The sequence below is a fragment of the Gigantopelta aegis genome, chromosome 14 (genome assembly GCF_016097555.1).
Source record: "Gigantopelta aegis isolate Gae_Host chromosome 14, Gae_host_genome, whole genome shotgun sequence".
In the NCBI taxonomy this organism is placed as follows: domain Eukaryota; kingdom Metazoa; phylum Mollusca; class Gastropoda; order Neomphalida; family Peltospiridae; genus Gigantopelta; species Gigantopelta aegis.
In genome coordinates, this window is record NC_054712.1 from 20535937 (window position 1) to 20557325 (window position 21389).

At 39.0% G+C, this 21389-nt stretch overlaps 1 protein-coding gene across 1 annotated transcript; it reads right to left on the reverse strand.

The window, feature by feature from the left end:
* Positions 1-1089: 1089 nt before the first annotated feature.
* On the reverse strand, positions 1090-21122 carry LOC121389128 (F-box only protein 31-like). Its single transcript, XM_041520740.1, has 9 exons — positions 20963-21122; positions 19209-19268; positions 12456-12532; positions 11042-11215; positions 9163-9234; positions 8242-8309; positions 6828-6987; positions 4846-5069; positions 1090-3489 (listed from the first exon to the last, which is right to left on the reverse strand). Exons 1-9 carry the CDS (start codon positions 21120-21122, stop codon positions 3330-3332), a joined length of 1155 nt encoding a protein of 384 aa, XP_041376674.1. The 3' UTR covers positions 1090-3329.
* Between the last annotated feature and the right edge of the window lie 267 nt (positions 21123-21389).

Below are 21389 nucleotides of genomic sequence, written 5' to 3' on the forward strand. Positions count from 1 at the left end.
AAATTATCGATTAAACGGCAGAAACCAAAGCTATTTTCTAACAAAATGTTAATTATTATGAAATTATTTTCGCCAAATTAAAATAAAATTAGCTAATTGTCTCTAAAATTCACAACTGGCGAATTTGGCGAGTGCCACAGATAGCCCAGAGTTATAATTATATTTTTGTGTTAAGAACGCACCGAGTCCCTACTTCGGCTCCAATATTGTCTCCAAATATACATACTTTGACTTTTCCCTGTATAAGAATAAAGTAAATAAACCACAATTCTGCACACTTTGACACCTTCCCAGCTTGCAAAAAACCAACGAGCCTGCTGTGGGAGGAGCCTGTGGCCTTAAAAAAGTGAATAGACAATACCAATATGAATCTGTTTATTTGATTTCACAGGGTGTTTAACACATAAATACATTACAATGCAAATACATAAATACACATCTAATTAATTAACATTAATGTTCAAAATGTATATAAAATTAATTTGTACAAAACGAATGTCAAATTACGTATGTGTACCATTTTGTCTTTCTGTCATGATTTATAAACTTACTTATCTAGTCCTTTCCAGGTATGACTATACCAAATAAAATCCCATAGGCGACCATGTTAACGTTTGTGTTTAAAAACACTATATGCAATATATCAACCAAACTATGACCCATAAATATCAGTACTACAACCCCTACCTCAAAGTATTAACTGCAGAAAATGGTACCTTTCATGGCTCATTTTCGGTATAACCAGATGTTTCTACAACACCCCTAGTTTCGCTCAAAATTTGAGTACTTTTTTTTACAGGTACCCCACACGTTCCAAGCACAAGGCTACTTGACATGGTGGTACTACATCAAATAAAATTGCATACATTTTTAGCCCAGATGAAACTAATTTTTTTAACAACCAACACACTCACATTTATAACCAATCACAGGACTTAAACAGGTGTTAAACTTCTCTATCAAAAGTTCGGTGCACCTCGAACTTCGACCCAACCGGAAATTAATTGGTATAGTGCTACCTCCACAAGGAACGCCTTTTTTCATACTGTGGAAAGAGCCTGTGGCCTTAAAAAAGTGAATAGACAATACCAATATGAATCTATTTATTTGATTTCACAGGGTGTGCCACACACAAATACATTACAATACAAATACATAAGTACACATCTAATTAATTAACATTAATGTTCAAAGCAAATAAATTAATGTATACAAAGCTTATTCATTTCTGAGTCTGTTGTTTTCTAAATTGCATTACAAAAAACTAGTTTAAAAAAAAATTGTTATTTCCAAAACAATTTTACTTTTCTTCTTACTTCGAACCAACCTGAAATTATATATATATACTCGCGGAAAAAAGTTCCTGTGCACCAAATGATTGCATATAGAATATAATTTACTTGAAATCTGGTTCTAAAAATTTCAGTAACTGAACGTGTAATCACTCTCGTCGATATTCCAGCGGTGTCCTGTCAATTGCACGAACTATTCGTACTTTGTGATCATACGTTGCATTACTAGCGTTCTTGGTCACGTGCTCCTGTTTGACGTCATTTTTCTTATCATTGGACTTTTAAAACTATTGTATGGATTCTAATCACTCAGAAAAATATTTTTGTTGGCATCTGATCGTCGTCAGTGTGATGCCACGCCTCCCAGAAAATGGACTCCTTCGAACGATGGGTATGATTGAGGTTAGAACGGCACAAACGCTGTTGCTAGTAATTTTGGTATTCATTGGTGTTCATCAGAACACTATGCAATATCTGCGGAGATATTCTCGACAGTTTAGGGGTACTAGGGATCTTCCATGTTTAGGGAGTCGACATGTGACGCCACGTCAGTATTAAGCGGGTGCACATATGGAATCATTTGGAAATGATACGTTTAACATCCTAATGCATCTCTAAGTTAAGGCCAATCAGTGGAAGAACTGAACGCTACCGATTAAGTGATAACAAAGTACGACCATGACCGTACATCAGTACGTTGTTCTGTTGCATCATCACCGACGGCTCACCAAACATTGTGTAGACCGTACTTCAGGTTCAGAAGGCACGAGAGGATCACCGTATATTTAACTATGTAAATCACAATATTTTTAAATTTTAAAAATGTAAGTCCTACTGAAATTTTAATAATGCACAGGAACTTTTTTCCGTGAATATATATTAAAAAAAAACATTTTTGTAGGATGGGACAGACTGTAAGTTAGTACAATCATGAATAGGGGTTTAGCTTTAATAAAAATGTATTTATTTTTATCTTGGATGCCAATCTTTTGTGTATGGTTATTTTTAATGACTAAGTCTTTTAAATATGTTTCTTAATTCATGAAATGTTTGTTACAATGTAGTAAAAAGTGCATTTCCATCATGTTTAGAAAAAAAGGGGCAGTATCTTCTTTCTCTTGGAATTCAATATCTAAATTATGCGAGTTTATACAAACACAATGTGAAAGACATTGGGAGAAGGGGGAGACGTTAATTTACAGCCAAACCTGCTCAAGCAGTCACCTCTACAATGCAATTACCTGTCTTAGAGGCCACCTCAATTTGTTTTATAAAAAAATAACCACAAACCAATAAGCTAGGATAGCAATTGATCGCTCCTCTCATTTCTTTTCATAGCAAGGTCTGTATATTGTAGTTTTTAGAAGTTATTTTTAAATAGGCACCTTACAATTTATATTATGGTATGTTGGGAGGTTCGGACCAGACTACTAGCCATGGTGGGGGGTGCACTTGTTTTTGAAGACCGATAATGTATCCATAAAAGAGAAAACACCTCAAGTTTTCAGTTTTTAGAAGTTATTTTTAAATAGGCGCCTTACACTTTATATTATGGTGCATTCCCTCCCTAGAAAAACCCTGCATCTGTCTCTGCAGACCAACTAATCTGTCCTGAGATCCATCTAATTACACAGGCCCATAAGAATGTCATGTGTCGTTGGGAGAACATGCTATGTGTGAGGTGGGGAGGACAAGCATTTTCTTTTAATCCTGATAGAGAGAGAGAGAGAGAGAGAGAGAGAGAGAGAGAGAGAGAGAGAGCGCGAGGGAGGGAGAGAGAGATATATGAAATGGAGAGAGAGGGAGGGAGAGAGAGATATGAAATGGAGAGAGAGAGATAGAGAGATAATGAAAAAAAAAAGAGGAAGACAGACAGAAAGAAGGACCCCAAAATTGAGTAAATATTTTGGACCTCAAGTGGGAGGGAACACAGCTTCCAGTCCACCTCCACCCCCGTTCTTCTGGATCTACTTCCATTATTTTCAGTGGCCATTTAACACAGGTTTCACTGTAGGTGTGTACACGTGAACCACATCATCAGGACCACAGGTCCTCCAGTACTCGAGAATACACGCTGAACGAGCGCAGTTTGAGCCACAGGAAACCAAACATGTTTTCATCGAACACGACCCAGTGTCCAACGGTGAAGCTGGGATCACTGAAGCCATGTCCTGCTATCTGGCCTTTTGCATGAAATCTGAAGTGGAAAAACAACACATTTTATTATAAAAATTTTTACACTGAACAGGGATTAGTTTTTGTTAGTACCTGCATTTTACATAGAGAATAATACATGAGTGGCTGTTAGATACCATTTCAGTGTGTCCACAGACTTGAAATGAAAATAATGGAGATAAAGCCATAGGCTGTATTTGTGGCCACAACATGGCTGTGGGGGGTGAATTAGAGAGGGGATGTCCCCCCCCCCCTTCGTCTGTTGAAATTTTTGAAGAAAAAAAAACAAGTGACCTGAGATGCATTCTGACAGCACCTAGAGTCAACATTTCAAGGTTTGCCCTGAAGAAATCTGTCCACAATCTATAAGATTTTAACAAGATATTTTATTAAATTGTAACATAACATGCTGTAAGTCAGATATTTAATAGGTGTTTTATTTTAACGAATAGCCTCCTCCTTTACCCCTCATAGCCATTCCATCCTCACCTGAAGGCTGATTCAGCCCTGCATACCCTTTTTTTCAAACCTAAGGACTGGTGGAGATCTATCTTGTTAGACCTGTGGTGGTCTTGATTTGTGGGCCCATTCCACGAAGTACTAAGATCACCTTAACCTTCTGACTACTGTAGGCGAGATATCAGTCGACATACTGTATACTGCATACAGTGCATTCCCCAAGTCATATTTCCCGCCGTTTTGCACACGGCACTCACCAGAAACGAAAATATAATAAAAGAAAAAAGATTTCTTTTCAAAATGGTGGCTTTTATTTAGATTTTTTTCACTTGAAAATACCTCGAAAATATAATAAAAGAAAAAAGATTTGTTTTCAAAATGGTGGCTTTTATTTAGATTTTTTTACTTGAAAATACCTTGAAATTTTTAATTCAAAAAGCGGTTTTCGGCAAATATTTTCACTTGACAACAATGGCGGCACGTTGCAGTCATTTTCGATAGCTGATTGTGACAGCTAATTTGATAATAAATTTGATCGTTTTACCAACAACAAAAATCACCAAATATTGCAATATGAATCGTAGTTCGGGTTTTAAAAACAAATCTGGTCAGAAAACCACTGTTATCGGGAATAATGGAAATAAATACTGGACAGCTGGCCACAAATGCCCATAAGTAAACACGACTTTTTCGAATTTTTGCCTATTTTTAATCACCATTAACGGATATAAAAATCATAAAAATTACAAAAACCCACAAAAATAATTTCATGTATTTACAAAACACTTAAGTGAATATATGTGAGTAAAAATTACAAACTTGTACCCACTCAACGAGTTTTTTGTTAAAAATTAATCCAGTAGTCTAAAGGTTAAGTGCATAAACAAATCAAACTGTAAACTTTTTGTTTTAGTCCTACCTAGCCCTGCATGTCCTCGGTGCATTCTGAAACCTGTCAATACAGTCGTCCGGGACAATGAAGGCCTGGGGGGGTAGTCGCTGGATGTCGGTGTCCGGGGGGAGTTCGGGAATGTCGATCTGCTCGATGAGGGCCACCGTTCCCTGCTGCTCGCTCGTCAGGATGATGGGCTGCGAGAGGTCCACCTCAAAACTAATCTTCGTCGCAGGCACGTTCGGGTCACCCTGGAGGAGCATGAGATAAACACAGAAAATGATCATGTCAAAAAAAAGGTGTTCATACTGTTCAACTTATAGTATATAATGACTTTTATTACATATACTCCTTGCTCACGATATCGCGGCATTTACATTTTTAAAGTTTAGCATGTGCAACGCCCCCAGGTGGATCATGAGACGAACACAGAAAATGATTATGTAAAAAAGGTGTTCATACTGTTTAACTTACAGTATATAATGACTTTTATTACATACCTATTTAATCTTACTATAGTGATAAAGTTAAAGTTTGTTTTGTTTAATGACTCCACTAGAGCACCCCAATAGCCGATGTATTTTTTGTGCTGGGGTGTTGTTAAACATTCATTCATTCATTTATTCATTCCACCGGCCTCGGTGGCGTCGTGGCAGGCCATCGGTCTACAGGCTGGTAGGTACTGGGTTCGGATCCCAGTCGAGGCATGGGATTTTTAATCGAGATACCGACTCCAAACCCTGAGTGAGTGCTCCGCAAGGCTCAATGGGTAGGTGTAAACCACTTGCACCGACCAGTGATCCATAACTGGTTCAACAAAGGCAATGGTTTGTGCTATCCTGCCTGTGGGAAGCGCAAATAAAAGATCCCTTGCTGCCTGTCGTAAAAAGAGTAGCCTATGTGGCAACAGCGGGTTTCCTCTAAAAACAGTGTCAGAATGACCATATGTTTGACGTCCAATAGCCGATGATAAGATAAAAAATCAATGTGCTCTAGCGGCGTCGTTAAATAAAACAAACTTTTTTTTATTCATTCCACTAGAGCACAATGATTTATTAATCATCAGCTACTGGATGTCAAACGTTTGGTAATTTTGACATATACATGTAGTCTACCACAAATGAGGACCGATCCTAGACCAACTGTGCATATAGCGGGTGCTTTACCACTGGACTACATCCCACGTCTTACTATAGTGATAGACATTTTCAGACAGTGTGATAAATGTATTTTGTATGGCACATAAGCGATCTGGAGATTCCCTTTTTATTTTTACTGGCGTTCACACCTTTCACCATATATTATTTACAAATTAAGTCACATTGTATTTGAAACATTACACAAGATTACCACAGAGTATGATTCTTAACGTTAAGTAAATCCATGAAAGGAGTATTGATCATAGATTTAAGAAAGTGTAGTTTTGTAAAGAATAAAGAAGGTATGTAATACATACATGACTTCACATGTTTTTACTTCCTATTTATTTCCAGTCATCCTCGACAGGATAAAGCCTGTATCATACATCAGTAACTAATTATTATTTTTATCCTTCAATCCATAAAAAATTAAGGGGAAAAACTATTACTTGCTATTCAGGGTTAGCTCTAGGTGAACACAAAGTTTCGCCAAATTATCTATTAAAACTTCAAAAATGTCAACAAACCAGTTATTATCTAAGAAAATGTATTAAAATTATTTCACAAACTTAAAATAAAATTTGTCAATTATTTTTAAAATTCACAATTGATGAATTTGACGACTGTCAGAGCTAGCCCTGGCTATTTCACCAACATTGTACGATGACTTAGAAGTCAAATGAACAATTTTGTAATGTATATATGCATGTGACGTAACATGACATGACATCAAAAGACATAATCTGTTAGTATACGTTCTTATCTTTGCTTTAATCGATCGTCATAATCGATCAGTAGAAAGTCATTGCAGAATAACTGATGTTGTAACTTTAATGCACATTGCGTGTAATAATTTAAAAGAGTAAATACCGTGATTTTGATTCCTTGTACAATTTTGCCGTTTGCATCATACTTGAGCTGAATAATCTCGATGCCGTGCCCTCCGTACGTGCCCTTGAAGAATCCCGGCTGAATCACCGCCGGTGATCTTCTGGGCGACCGTGCAAGCCGGCTCATTCGGTAGTTACACCTGAAATAAGAGGGGAATGAAGAACGAAAGGAATATGTGTTTCAGTAACTTCCATGTACATGTTGCACCTTTTAAATCTATGGTTATGTGGAGCAATTAATTCAACACTTTGTGTACAGAGGAAGGAAGGAAATATTTTATTTAACGACGTATTCAACACATTTTATTTACGGTTTTTATGGCGTCGGACATATGGTTAAGGACCACACATATATTGATGGAGGAAACCCGCTGTCGCCACTTCATGGGCTACTCTTTTTGATTAGCAGCAAGGGGTCTTTTATGTGCACCATTCAATAGACAGGATAGCACATACCATGGCCTGTGATATACCAGTCGTGGTGCATTGGCTGGAGTGAGAAATAGCCCAAACCGACCGCGCATCACCACTGAGCTATGTCTCCCCCCTTGTCGTCCTAGAAATATGTGCACTAGGGAGAAAACCTACAGATTACACATATTAAAAAACTTGTAGAATCCGGAAAACAGGGGCATTTATGGTCTGTTTTGTTTCATTACGTACCCTCCAATTATTTTCTGACAGGAAGCCTGGCTGGAATGACGTCATGAACTAAGTCGTGACATCAAACTAAGTAGTGACACACAGCACGCCATCACATCCACAAATGCCATCATAAGGATTAAGCTGACTCATCAAAAATACTCTTTTCATTAAAATTATTCTTAAAGGGACAGACCCTAGTTTCAACCCGTGAAAATTTACACTAAGTTTAGTTAATCTACAAACCTGTAACACATTTGGATAAAGTCTGTGACTTTGAAATAGTGAAATACCCTCTAAAAATAGACTAAAACTCGACTCCATAACTGTTACTTCGCAGACACACATGCATTTTTAAAAAATATGAGAAATGCATTTTGCGATATTGAAAACACCTGGATGACCAAAAACACTTTGAATATATGGAAATGGATAATCTAAACAATAAACTCTAAATAATGTCTGATTTCAGTTATCAAAAATGGTTCTAACAGTGAAAAAACTAGGGTATGTCCCTCTAAGTCAGTTCATAGAGGCAAGTAACAGTTGAATGAATGAATGAATGTTTAACGACACCCCAGCATAAAAAATAAATTGGCTATTGGGTGTCAAACTATGGTAAGTCAAAACATGAAGTTCAAGTAACAGTTAACCTAAATGTACATGTAAATGGATCATGTGAAAGGAACTAATAATTTTAAAAAAAACATACTAAATCTGATTTAGGTTCTTTGTGGACAACATATATTTACCCTAACTGAGTAGTTACGAGAAATTTCATCAGGAGCAGTTTAGATTTATTAAACACGCTACATATAGTCTTAGAGAGTCTTAGAGAGGAAACACGCTACATATAGTCTTAGAGAGGAAACACGCTACATATAGTCTTAGAGAGGAAACACGCTACATATAGTCTTAGAGAGAAACACGCTACATATAGTCTTAGAGAGGAAACACGCTACATATAGTCTTAGAGAGGAAACCCGCTACATATAGTCTTAGAGAGGAAACACGCTACATATAGTCTTAGAGAGGAAACCCGCTACATAGTCTTAGAGAGGAAACACGCTACATAGTCTTAGAGAGGAAACACGCTACATATAGTCTTAGAGAGGAAACCCGCTACATATAGTCTTAGAGAGGAAACACGCTACATATAGTCTTAGAGAGAAACCCGCTACATAGTCTTAGAGAGGAAACCCGCTACATATAGTCTTAGAGAGAAACACGCTACATATAGTCTTAGAGAGGAAACCCGCTACATATAGTCTTAGAGAGGAAACCCGCTACATATAGTTTTAGAGAGGAAACATGCTACATATAGTCTTAGAGAGGAAACACACTACATATAGTCTTAGAGAGGAAACACGCTATATTTTTCCATTGGTAGCACTGGGATCTTGTTTAAGCACCATCCCACAGACAGAATAGCACATACCAGTCTTTGATATTCCAGTCATGGTGCAATGGCTGGAACAAGAAATAGCCCATTGGGCCCGCCGACGGGGATTGATCCTAGACCAATGGTGCATCAAAAGTGAGTGCTTTCAAAGAACACCCAGACTTGCACTTTAGCACAGGCAAGGACAAAAAGATAAACTTTGTTTTGTTTCATGATTTCATGATATACATATATTGTAAAACATTACGAGTATTAGCACAGAGTTATATACCCTTTGTTTTCCTTCTGGGTGTTGGTGATGTTCCACCTCTGTACATCTGAACAGCAAACTTCCGTCTTCCTTCTGTAAACAAAAACAACAAGCATCAAAACTCTGCATCTTTTTAAAACATGATGTATCACACAGTATTACTCATACTAACTGGCATGATTGGAAGGATATACATTCAACTTGTAGGTTGGTTGACTGGTTGACAGATGGATGGGTGGATGGATGAATGAACAGGCTGACAAATTGATCAATGGATAGATGGATGGATGGACAGAACAATGGATGGATTGATGAAAGGTGGATGGATGGATGGATGCATGCATGCATGCATGCATTAATGGATGGAAGAAAAGATGAAAGAAAGATGGTTGAATACATGGATGGATGAATTTACAGATGTATGGAATTACAGATGGATGGAAGGATGGATGGGTGGACAGACGGATAGATACATGAATGGATGAAAGAATTGATGGAAGGATGGATGCATGAAAGTTGTGTATCGATGGATGGATGGATGAATTTACAGATGGATGGAATTACAAATGAATGGATGGATAGACAGATGGATGGGTGTGTGCATTGATGTGTAGATGAATGGATGGATGGATGGATGGATGGATGGATGGATGGATGGATGGATGGACGGACGAATGGATGGATGGATGGATGGATGGATGGGTAGATGAATGGATGGAAGGATGGATGGATGGGTAGACGAATGGATGGATGGATGGGTAGATGAATGGATGGAAGAATGGATGGATGGATGGATGGATGGGTAGACGAATGGATGGGTAGATAGATGGATGGGTAGATGAATGGATGGAAGAATGGATGGATGGATGGATGGATGGGTAGACGAATGGATGGAAGAATGGATGAATGGATGGATGGATGAGTAGATGAATGGATGGAAGAATGGAAGGATGGATGGGTGGATTTTGGGTGGGTGGATGGATGGATGGGAGGGTGGTTGAGTGGATGGATGGATGGATGGATGGACGGACGGACGGACGGACGGACGGATGGATGGGTGGGTGGGTGGAGGGATGGATGGATAGATGGATGGATGGGTGTATGGATGGATGGATGGGTGTATGGATGGATGGATGGATGGATGGATAGATGGGTTTCGATGGATGGGTGGGTGGGTAGTTGACTGGATGGATGGGTGTGTGGCGGTTTGGGTGGATAGATAAAAGGTTGGATGAATGGATGGATGCATGCATGAATAGATGGAAAAATAGATGAAAGAATGGATGCTAGAATAGATTGATGAATGTACAGATGGATGGAATTACAAATGCATGGATGGACAGCTGGATGGATTGGTGGACAAAACTTTGGATGGATGCATGTATGCATGGAGAAATGGATGGCAGAATTGATTCATGGATAAACAGATGGATGAGTGAATTTACAGATGGATGAAATGATGGATGCACTTACAAATGGATGGATGGGTGCATTTACGGATGGATGGGTGATGGATGGGTGAATTGATGGTTGGTTGGATGGATGGATGGACGGACGAAAGGTTGGTTGGAGGAAAGGTTGGATGGATGAAAGGTTGGATGGACGAAAGGTTGGATGCATGGATGGCAGAATGGACTGATGGATGGATGGATGGACGGATGAAAGGTTGGACGGACGAAAGGTTGGATGGGCGAAAGGTTGGATGGACGAAAGGTTGGATGCATGGATGTCAGAATGGACTGATGTATAAATGGATGGATGGGTAAATTTACAGATGGATGGATGGGTAAATTTATAGGGTAAATTTACAGATGGATGGATGGGTAAATTTACAGATGGACAGATGGACGGACGGATAGATGGATGGACATATGAATGAATGGATGCGAATTCAACTCACCCACTCCAGACATCCCTTGTGTGGGTCGCTGAAGCCCTTGTGACAGAAGATCTCCACGTCCTCCTGGTCCTGCGTGAACTGGATGGTGAACAGCGTTTTCACACGGAGAGCATCCGACACGTGCGGGGCAACCGGCGCCATGCACTGTCGGCCAATTATTCTGCCCTCGTCAAACTGGTGTGTGGGGAGGATTAGAAAAAAAACAAAAAGTGAGATATAAGATACATGTACTAATGCAAAAATAAAAATGGATTCCAATAATTTTACACCCTCTTCAAACTGGTGTGTGGGGAGGATTAGAAAGGGAAAAAAAGTGACATATAGGTTAACATGTACCGCACTAATAAAATATTTTTTAAATGGATTCCAATAATTTTACCCTTATCAAACTGTTTCGGGTTATATTTAAAGTATACGGAAAACCAGGTCATTTGTATTCTATTCCGAAAAGTGTCCTCCAATTATTCTAGCCTACCTAATCAAAATGTGTTAGGTTGATGTTTTTTGTTTTTTCAACAAACAAACAAAAAGAATTCAAGTCACAAATTATTTTATTCTCAAAAGTGTAAAATGCTTGTAAGTTCATACATTGTATTTTCAACATCACCTTTCATGGCAATCCAAAAAAATTGTTTTAAATGCTCACAATGAACTAAACGTACACAAATTGTTGCAGAAAAGTCTAGTTTATCTTGCTTTTCTTACAAGTGGTTGACATTTGATTGAAAAAAAAATCATCAAACCAAGGTAACAATTAAAATCACAGTAATACATAAATATAATAATTTTCTAAGGCCAAATAAAATAAAATGTGCAGTTCTGGTCACAAATTAGGGTAGGTACATGTACATGTAGGTAGACTATAATTGTTTTGTTATTCTTAAAATCTATCAAACTGGTCTCGGCAAAGAGCAATAAAGTAACATTGCTGCAATGCAAACAAATGCTGCGTCATCTCACTGCTTTGAAGATCAGTAGGCAGAACAAAAGTTTAGAGTCTGTGAAAATGGGGGGAAATTAAGGTTAGTCTGGTGACCAGAATCACATATGTTTTTTTATTTGGCCTAACAAAGTGTTCTGAAACCTACAGAGCAGAATTTACAAAGCCTGTTCATGTCTTTCACACATGTAACTACATACAGTCAGACTTTAAAAAAAATTGGCCGTCACTTCAAAAATTTTGTTTATTTTTTTGTAAAACAGTCTGGCACCCTTTATTTTTGGCAGTCCATCTAAATTGCTCTAATCACCTTCACCTTTGGATGAGCAGTCAATTTTTTTTAGTTGGCCTTAATTTTAACCGGATATGGTTATTCTCAACTTTACTAAAAAAAATCAAAATACCGCCCACCTCGTTTATGTTGATATTGGTTTTGCATAACCGACAGCTCATCAGCTAAGAACAGACACCCACCTGTACATGAACCAGTGCACCATAATGGCTCATTTCTGCCTGCCACAGTCCAACCGTCTGTCCGAATCTGTGTAAAACTGAAAAACAGACAGCTTCTTGTAGTAATATCCACACAGCTTTTAAACACAGACTGCCAAATCATACGGGAACTTTGCATTAATTAGTAGAATACTGACCAGTACAACGGAAAGGACCACCAGTATTTGTTAACATAATCTTAATTAGAACACATTTTAAACTACCATGTTATATTGTTGTGTATTAGCCGACTCCTTGTATAAGCTGCTCTCTTAGTTTGACCCTAAATATCAGGGGTACAGACATGGAAAATATTTAACTAGCCCGCCGGACAAGAGCCAACAAAATTTTTGTCCACCAGTCTATAGAACAATATATTATTAACAATATTATAATAAACAGTTTCTTTAATTCCAATGAAATATATTGATATATTGACAAAGCATCATTAATAACACTTGGTAACTTGGTAAGAGATCAACATCACGTTTCAACAAAATCAAAGACAGATAGACCATCGGGCTGCTATAGTTGCATTTTTTAAATCGTCCGTAGGAATTTGTACTCGCAGTTGGTGAACAGGCAAGTACTTTCTGCAGCTCTGAATATCTGGTACAAAATCATTGGCCTTATGTAAAAGCTGAAGTCATCTTTTGTCCAGTTGTATGTTCAGGGTTTCTGCCAGAGGGTAAAATGGGTATGGCGCCATACCCAGATTTTTTGGCTTTTTTTTTTTTTAAAGTTAACCTTTTAACAAAATTAATTACTCTTATCATTAATGTATGATTTTCTTAACCCTAACCCCAAACTTAACCAATTTTCTTTCTGGGGGAGGCCCCCAATACCCCTGTTGTCTGTGTTTGCATTCAATTCCATAGCGCCATACCCAAAAATGTCTTTCTGGCAGAAACACTGATATTGGAATGATTCATTAATACTGTCAACGAATAGACTTGTGTTTTACTTTTTCATTATTTGGTAGTTACTTGGTGTCTTATGTTATGGTTATTGTTGCTTTATTTACATGCCTATATCCAAAAGCAGTTAAACATGCCAGTATCTGCTACATGCATAAGAGTTATAACATATTGTAGTTGATGTTCACAGAAAAAAAAGAATACGGCTATTGGGCTGTTTTTCGGACCAGCTAGTGCACCACGACTGGCATATCAAACACTGTAATACACATGTGCTGTCCTGCCTGTGAGATGGTACATATACTGATGTCCAAAAGAAACTATACCAATACTCTGAGAGACTACTGAAGAAAAAACAAAAATACATGTACATGTATGTTGCATGTTTAAAACATATATATTCATGAGAGTGGTGTTTTGGCATGTTGGGAACACACAATTTCATTTCATAAAAGCAGAAAGATATTTAACCACCATTGTATTTCCATTATCAAATTATAAAGGAAATTGAATCAGTTTTTCTTGGTATAGTTTCTTTTGGACATCAGTATATATAAAAGATCCCTTGCTACTAATGGGAAAATGTAGCACGTTTCCTCTTTGGGACCATTGTAACTATTTCTCGTTCCAGCCAGCACTGCACCATGACTGGTATAACAAAGACTGTGGTATGTAGTGAGCTCCGTGGTCTAGTGCATAAGCTGCTGGATAATCAAGCTGACGACAGTGGTTCAAATCCCGTCAAAGCTGGCTCACACATTCATTCATCTTTCTCATCTATCACCTTCTGCCTATCCTTCTCATTATCTTAATATAAAAAAAAACTTTCCAATTTCTCCCACGATTTCGATCTGTTTTGACCCTTTCTGTCAGTTTCCTCTGACTCTGTCTTCTGAGCTGTCCACACCATCGCTTACCTGTCTCAACTTCCTCCACGGGTGCAGTCTCTGTGTATTTCCCTGCACCCACCTGGCATCCTCGTCCTCTGCCGCTAATAAAGCTGGTCTGACCCACGGCACTAACTAACGACCGCCGGTAGTAGGGGTGCATAGCAGTCTCTGTGTATTTCCCTGCACCCACCTGGCATCCTTGTCCTCTGCCGCTAATAAAGCTGGTCTGACCCACGGCACTAACTAACGACCGCCGGTAGTAGGGGTGCATAGTAGGTGGTTACAAGTGCCTCTTAACAATGCCAGAAGTAACTATTGAACACTCCCCGAAGTGGTCAGACTAAGCCCACAGCTAAAAGCTGATGGGGAATGGCAGGTGTGTGGCACAGATAGCCACAAGAGACAAACACCTGTCGCGGTTGGAGAGACAAGGACTGGGATGTGGAGGTGGACAGCGAAAGAAGTTGAAAGATAGGAGTTGCCAGATCGAGAAGAAATAAGATGGAATTCAAAGGAGAGAAAGGAAAGGGGGTAGTGGGATATAATTTTTTTTTTTAAAGACAAAAAAAAAGACTGTGGTATGTGCCATCCTGTGTGTGGGATGGTGTATATAAAATATTCTGTGCTGCTAATGGAAATATGTAGCAGGTTTTCTTTCTAAGACTATTATGTCAAAATTACCAAATGTTTGATATTCAGTAGCCGATGATTGATAAATCAATATGCTCTAGTGGTGTTGTTTAACAAAACAAACTTTAACTTTGTACATAGTCTAGCTAGAAATGTATATTTAGTTCACTTTAACTGGAACATGAGTAAAATAACCACTTTGGGACCATGTTGTCAATGATACATTGCTTCAAATAAAGACTTGAAATTGGTGCTAATTCCCACCAATCACCCAAGAATGATCCCCAGAGCGACAGTGTGATGTTTGTTAGTTCATACTTAGTTCAGGCCTCTACAATGCGTCCGATTTGGTCACATATAATGTGACCACTTTTTTCATTTGGAAACTGAAATATTTCATACTATCTACATAACAAGAGTACCGGTGAGGTAGATGATATGCCCCTCAGGAGTTTGTTAGAAAGAAAAGAAAGAAAGAAATGTTTTATTTAACGATGCACTCAACACATTTTATTTACGGTTATATGGCGTCAGACATATGGTTAAGGACCACACAGATTTTGAGAGGAAACCCGCTGTCACCACTACATGGGCTACTCTTCCGATTAGCAGCAAGGGATCTTTTATTTGCGCTTCCCACAGGCAGGATAGCACAAACCATGGCCTTTGTTGAACCAGTTATGGATCACTGGTCGGTGCAAGTGGTTTACACCTACCCATTGAGCCTTGCGGAGCACTCACTCAGGGTTTGGAGTCGGTATCTGGATTAAAAATTCCATGCCTCGACTGGGATCCGAACCCAGTACCTACCAGCCTGTAGACTGATGGCCTACCACGACGCCACCGAGGCCGGTAAAGAGTTTGTTAGAAAACCCATATCTATATAAAAATGAATATGTTACGGGTATGATTCAATTCTAATTATGTGAATATAGACAAATTATTCGATTTACCGGGTATTTGTATCACAGTGACCTAGTAATTGTATGTGACACACCACCATCCCAAATTGTTTCTACATGTGAGGTTTCATGGTTCCGTATGCATCTGTATGCAAGATATGGTCCGGACAAGGATTTACTGTTATTTGCAGTAGACCGTGAAAAGTAGGTCACAGTGACCTAGTAATTGTATGTGACACACCACCATCCCAAGTTGTTCCTACATGTGAGGTTTGATGGTCCTGTATGCATCTGTATGCAAGATATGATCTGGACAAGGATTTACTGTTATGTGCAGTAGACCGTGAGAAATAGATCACAGTGACCTAGTAATAGTATGTGACAAACAGCCATCCCACGATTTTCCTACATGTGAGGTTTGATGGTCCTGTATGCATCTGTATGCAAGATATGATCCGGACAAGGATTTACTGTTATGTGCAGTAGACCATGAAAAGTAGGTCACAGTAACCTAGTAATAGTACGCACACCGCCATCCCAAGTTGTTCCTACATGTGAGGTTTGATGGTCCTGTATGCATCTGTATGCAAGATATGGTCTGGACAAAGATTTACTGTTATATGTGCAGTAGACAGTGAAAAGTAGGTCACAGTGACCTAATAATAGTACACAATACACTGCCATCCCAAGTTGTTCCTACATGTGAGGTTTGATGGTCCTGTATGCATCTGTATGCAAGGACCGGCCTCGGTGGCGTCGTGGCAGGCCATCGGTCTACAGGCTGGTAGGTACTGGGTTCGGATCCCAGTAGAGGCATGGGATTTTTAATCCAGATACCGACTCCAAACCCTGAGTGAGTGTAAACCACTTCCACCGACCAGTGATCCATAACTGGTTCAACAAAGGCCATGGTTTGTGCTATCCTGCCTGTGGGAAGTGCAAATAAAAGATCCCTTGCTGCTAATCGGAAGAGTAGCCCATGTAGTGGCGACAGCGGGTTTCCTCTCAAAATCTGTGTGGTCCATAACCATATGTCTGATGCCATATAACCGTAAATAAAATGTGTTGAGTGCGTCGTTAAATAAAACATTTCTTTCTGTATGCAAGATATGGTCTGGACAAAGATTTACTGTTATATGTGCAGTAGACAGTGAAAAGTAGGTCACAATGACCTAGTAATAGTACACAATATACCGCCATCACAAGTTGTTCCTACATGTGAGGTTTGATGGTCCTGTATGCATATGTATGCAAGATATGGTCTGGACAAAGATTTACTGTTATATGTGCAGTAGACAGTGAAAAGTAGGTCACAATGACCTAGTAATAGTACACAATACACTGCCATCACAAGTTGTTCCTACATGTGAGGTTTGATGATCCTGTGTGCATTTGTATACAAGATATACAAGAAAAAGTTAACAGACAGACATACAGACGTATGGACCTATCATAGACGGGCGTATAAAAAATACCAGTAGGCACCATCTGGCTCCTAGATTGAAAAGTTAATGTAGATGGCTGTATTTTTGTGCTTATATCCACTTAGGTTCGAGAACGCTGTCCAGGGCACACACCTCAGCTATCTGAGCTGTCTGTCCTGGGCCTTGTTCCACAAAACAATCTTAGCGCTAAGGTCCCCTTGAGAATATATAAGGTACTTATGCACTTACAATGATCTTAGCGCTAAGATCGCTTCATGGAACAGCCTAGGACAATCAGTTGTTAGTGAGAGAGAACTTTGGTGTAGTGGCCTTACACCTACCCAGTGAGTCGTTAAACTGGCTCTGGTGGGAGCCGGTACCGGGATGTGAACCCAGTTCTGATAGCTGAGGCCAGTAGTGTGATAAGACGACAAGGGGTTTCCCTAGGGCCGTTAGGCGTAGCGGCCTGACACGCCTTGGTCCGTAAAGTAAGCGTTTTGACGACGTGGAAGTGCCTTAAATATATTGCCGCTACGCCTTGATTTGAAGTGCTTTAGAAAAAAGAGGCTTCGTTGCGGACATTGAACAATACGATTACACAGAAGTTAATCTTGATGTAAATTTGTAGAAAAACAATAGTTGTTTGCATCAATGAATACCTAACGGCAGTTTAATTTATTTCCTTTGTCTTTGTTAATTTGGTACCTATGGTCGAGAGATTGCGATCGCTGGAAATGAACATGCATTATTTATACAAATTGCAGTTAAACGTACACTGAATTAGCTTACAATAATCATATTTGTTAGATAATGTTAGATATATATTTGTACGACTGTGAGGTGACATTTAATAAGTTAGCTGGATTTTAAAAAGACCGTAAATTTTAATTTTATTAACGGGTTGGTTTTTTTGGGGTTTTTTGGGGGGGGGGGTTAAAAAAGGAATATACTGTGAAGTCAGCATTCTTAGCCTAGGTATTTTACAAGCAGAAATCACAACAAACATTTAACACGACGCTGAAATCAACAGCAACAACATGGCACAAATTATGAAATTGTTGGGGGGTGGGGAATTGATGGGTTACTTTAAAAAAAAAAGAGCATGATTAGCTGGATTGTAGGCAAACACTTTACTATTTTCAACCCACTACCCCACTTATTTTGACTTGATTTGTGTTATAAAGATTCTAAAAATGTAAGCGCCTTAAAAAAATCCTAGGGAAAGGCCTGGACGACTGCTTGATTAATTAGTATATTGTCATGTAACTGTGACGCAGGGGTGGCATGTAGCTCGGTGGTACAGCACTCACCTGATGTGTGGTCGGTCTAGGATCAATTCCCACTGGTGGGCCCATTGGGCTATATTTCTCGTTCCAGCCAGTGCTCCGCAGCTGGTGTAACAAAGGCTGTGGTATGTACTATTCTGTCTGTGAGATGGTGCATATATAAAAGATCCCTTGCTGCTAATCAAAAAGGGTAGTCCATGAAAGAAAGAAATGTTTTATTTAACGACGCACTCAACACATTTTATTTACGGTTTATGGTTAAGGACCACTACATGGGCTACTCTTCCGATTAGCAGCAAGGGATCTTTTATTTGCGCTTCCCACAGGCAGAATAGCACAAACCATGGCCTTTGTTGAACCAGTTATGGATGGGTAGTCCATGAAGTGATGACAGTGGGTTTCCTCTCTGAACATCTGTGTGGTCCTTTAACCATTATGTCTGACTGTATACAAAATGTGTTGAGTGTTTCGCTAAATACAAGTAAAACATTTCCTTAACTGTGACACGTCATTTGTGCCCATTTTGACTTGGTTTAGTACAGCAGATACCCTGTCTAGGACACATCTACCAGAAAATTCAGACAGACATTCAATGACTGATTGACATCAAGTAAAAAATAGCCTTTGTCTCGAATATTAGGGTGTTTTTTTTAAGTAAAGCCATTACCCTCAGTGAATTAACATACCTTTAGCATACACATCCTTGTATGAGGCATTCCATCCTTCATTATTGGTGAAGTTGAAATCTGAAATGATATTAAAAGCCATTAAACATAAGATATAAATATAAAATAGACAAATAATTTTTGTTTTAAATACAAAAAATTAAATGTAGCTTTACAGTCTAAATTTACATTTATCACAATGTCAATGAACCATCAGGAAACATTTTGTTTTCAAAAGCTTGATTAATGATATTTCTAGTCAACAGAAAATTGATCTCTATAACTTGCATAGCGAATCGCGATGAAATACTGAACAAAATGTTCCCTCAACATTAGGGACCGTCTCAAAATTTCATCACTTCTCCCTAAATGAATAATGTGCAGAACAGGGGAGAGGGTAAAACACCCATGTGGACAAAACGTCGAAAATGGAAGTGTTGAAAAGTTCATGGTTTTGGTGTGTGTGTGTGGGGGGGGGGGGGGGGGGGGGGGGGGGGGGGGGATGTTAGTTTTTTTTGGTTTTTAAAGTGAAATTCGAAACCACAGTTAACGAAGGATTTCATGAACTACACATGAACAGTATAATTATTAGTCTCGGTAATTACGGTTTGACAGATCGGAAATTTCCTGACTAAATTCATTTGGATGGGAAGGGTGTGAAAAGTATTTGAGGATTATTTGTTTAGGGAAAAGTGATGAAATTTTGAGACGGTCCCTTACATTTTCAAAACGTTTTTGGTGTGCGTTATTTTGCTAACATCACACACATGGGCGGATCCAAGGGGGGGGGACCAGGGGGACGCGTCCCCCCAAAAAATTGTTCAAGTGCCCTCAAAATGTCCAAGTGCCCTTTTTGTTTGTAGAATTTTTTTTTTTTTAAGTAAACAATAATTATATTGTAGATAAATGAAATCAAGATTTTCGTGTACATGCGCAAGCTTGCAGATATGTGTCTGTGTTATTGAGTCTCAATGGGGCCCCATTGAGGTTCTAACGCGAGTGACGCCAATTTACTTCATTATTGCTAGTATATTATGACGTAGAACTGTAGGAATTCATATTAATTGTAAATATCAAAACTTGTAGTAAGGTGCCCTTTTGACGAGTCAATGTGCCCTTCTTTTTTGGTCCCCCCCTAAAAATATTTCCTGGATCCGCCCATGACACACACACACACACCCCACCCCACCCCCTCGATACATAGTGCTGATCAGTGGCATAGTGTGGGAAGCGCCACCGGGGCAGTTGCCCTGGGTACAAAATTCTGGACTGGTGGAAGGGACTCGGGGAGGGCTAACAGTCCACTGGTTAGGGGGGTGCAATACTTGCCTTGCCCCACGTGCTGGCAATCCACGCTATGACACTAGCAACCCACGCTATGACACTGGCAACATTGACATGGACAAGCTTTCCATTAGCCTACAATACCGTAACTACCCCCACTCCATCCAACACTAGTTCATCAAGATAAACGTCTCCGACATATTTATTATTGTGATTTTTATTGATGCATCGGAGTAGATGTTTACCTTGGTGAACTAACCCCATCCCACTGTTAAAAAATTAACATAGTTGGAGGAATTAAAACACACACACACACACACACACATACACACTCGCGCCACACACACACACACACACACACTTCTTTTTAATTCTGAGAGGTGATGTGGGACGGGCGGTGATTTTGCCATAATACATTAATCCGACTTCTACTTAACCATTTACGGTAAGCTGTCAACTGTTGTCATGTTGACAAATATATTGCAGTTTACCTTCTCGACAGCGCTGCTGCCAAATGCAGTCTTGGAGCGCTACATCCCGAAACATCTTACAAGACAAACATACGTTTGTTAAATCTCTATGTGAAAGAAAAGACAATATATGCGTGATAATCTCGGGTGGAAGGTCTGTTATTTCGAAACATAACGGCATTTTATATGGGAGATAACTCTAATATCATAATAAAAATTATTCGCGGAATGTAAACGACAATTAAAGGTACATGTTCCAATATTAACACAGGTGCGGATCCAAGGAGGGTCACAGTGATTTCGTTATCACTCCTTTGTAGAAAGTTAAGGGTCGCATGCCTGCTGTGACCCCTAAATATTGTTTATGTTGTACAGGAGCTACAATATAATATATAAACCCCATCTTTGATACATGATTTTCTTAGAGCTGTCTAATGACCAAATTATA

What these genes read in the sequence shown, in the direction of transcription:
- LOC121389128 (XM_041520740.1), bottom strand. Translation starts at nt 21,122, where the DNA reads ATGCCGTTATGTTTCGAAATAACAGACCTTCCACCCGAGATTATCACG. An exon ending in ACCCAGAAGGAAAACAAAGG is followed by an intron (nt 8,310 to 9,162) that starts GTATATAACTCT and finishes AGACTCTCTAAG; the next exon opens with ACTATATGTAGCGTGTTTAA. An exon ending in TACAAGGAATCAAAATCACG is followed by an intron (nt 5,070 to 6,827) that starts GTATTTACTCTT and finishes ATGCTCCTCCAG; the next exon opens with GGTGACCCGAACGTGCCTGC.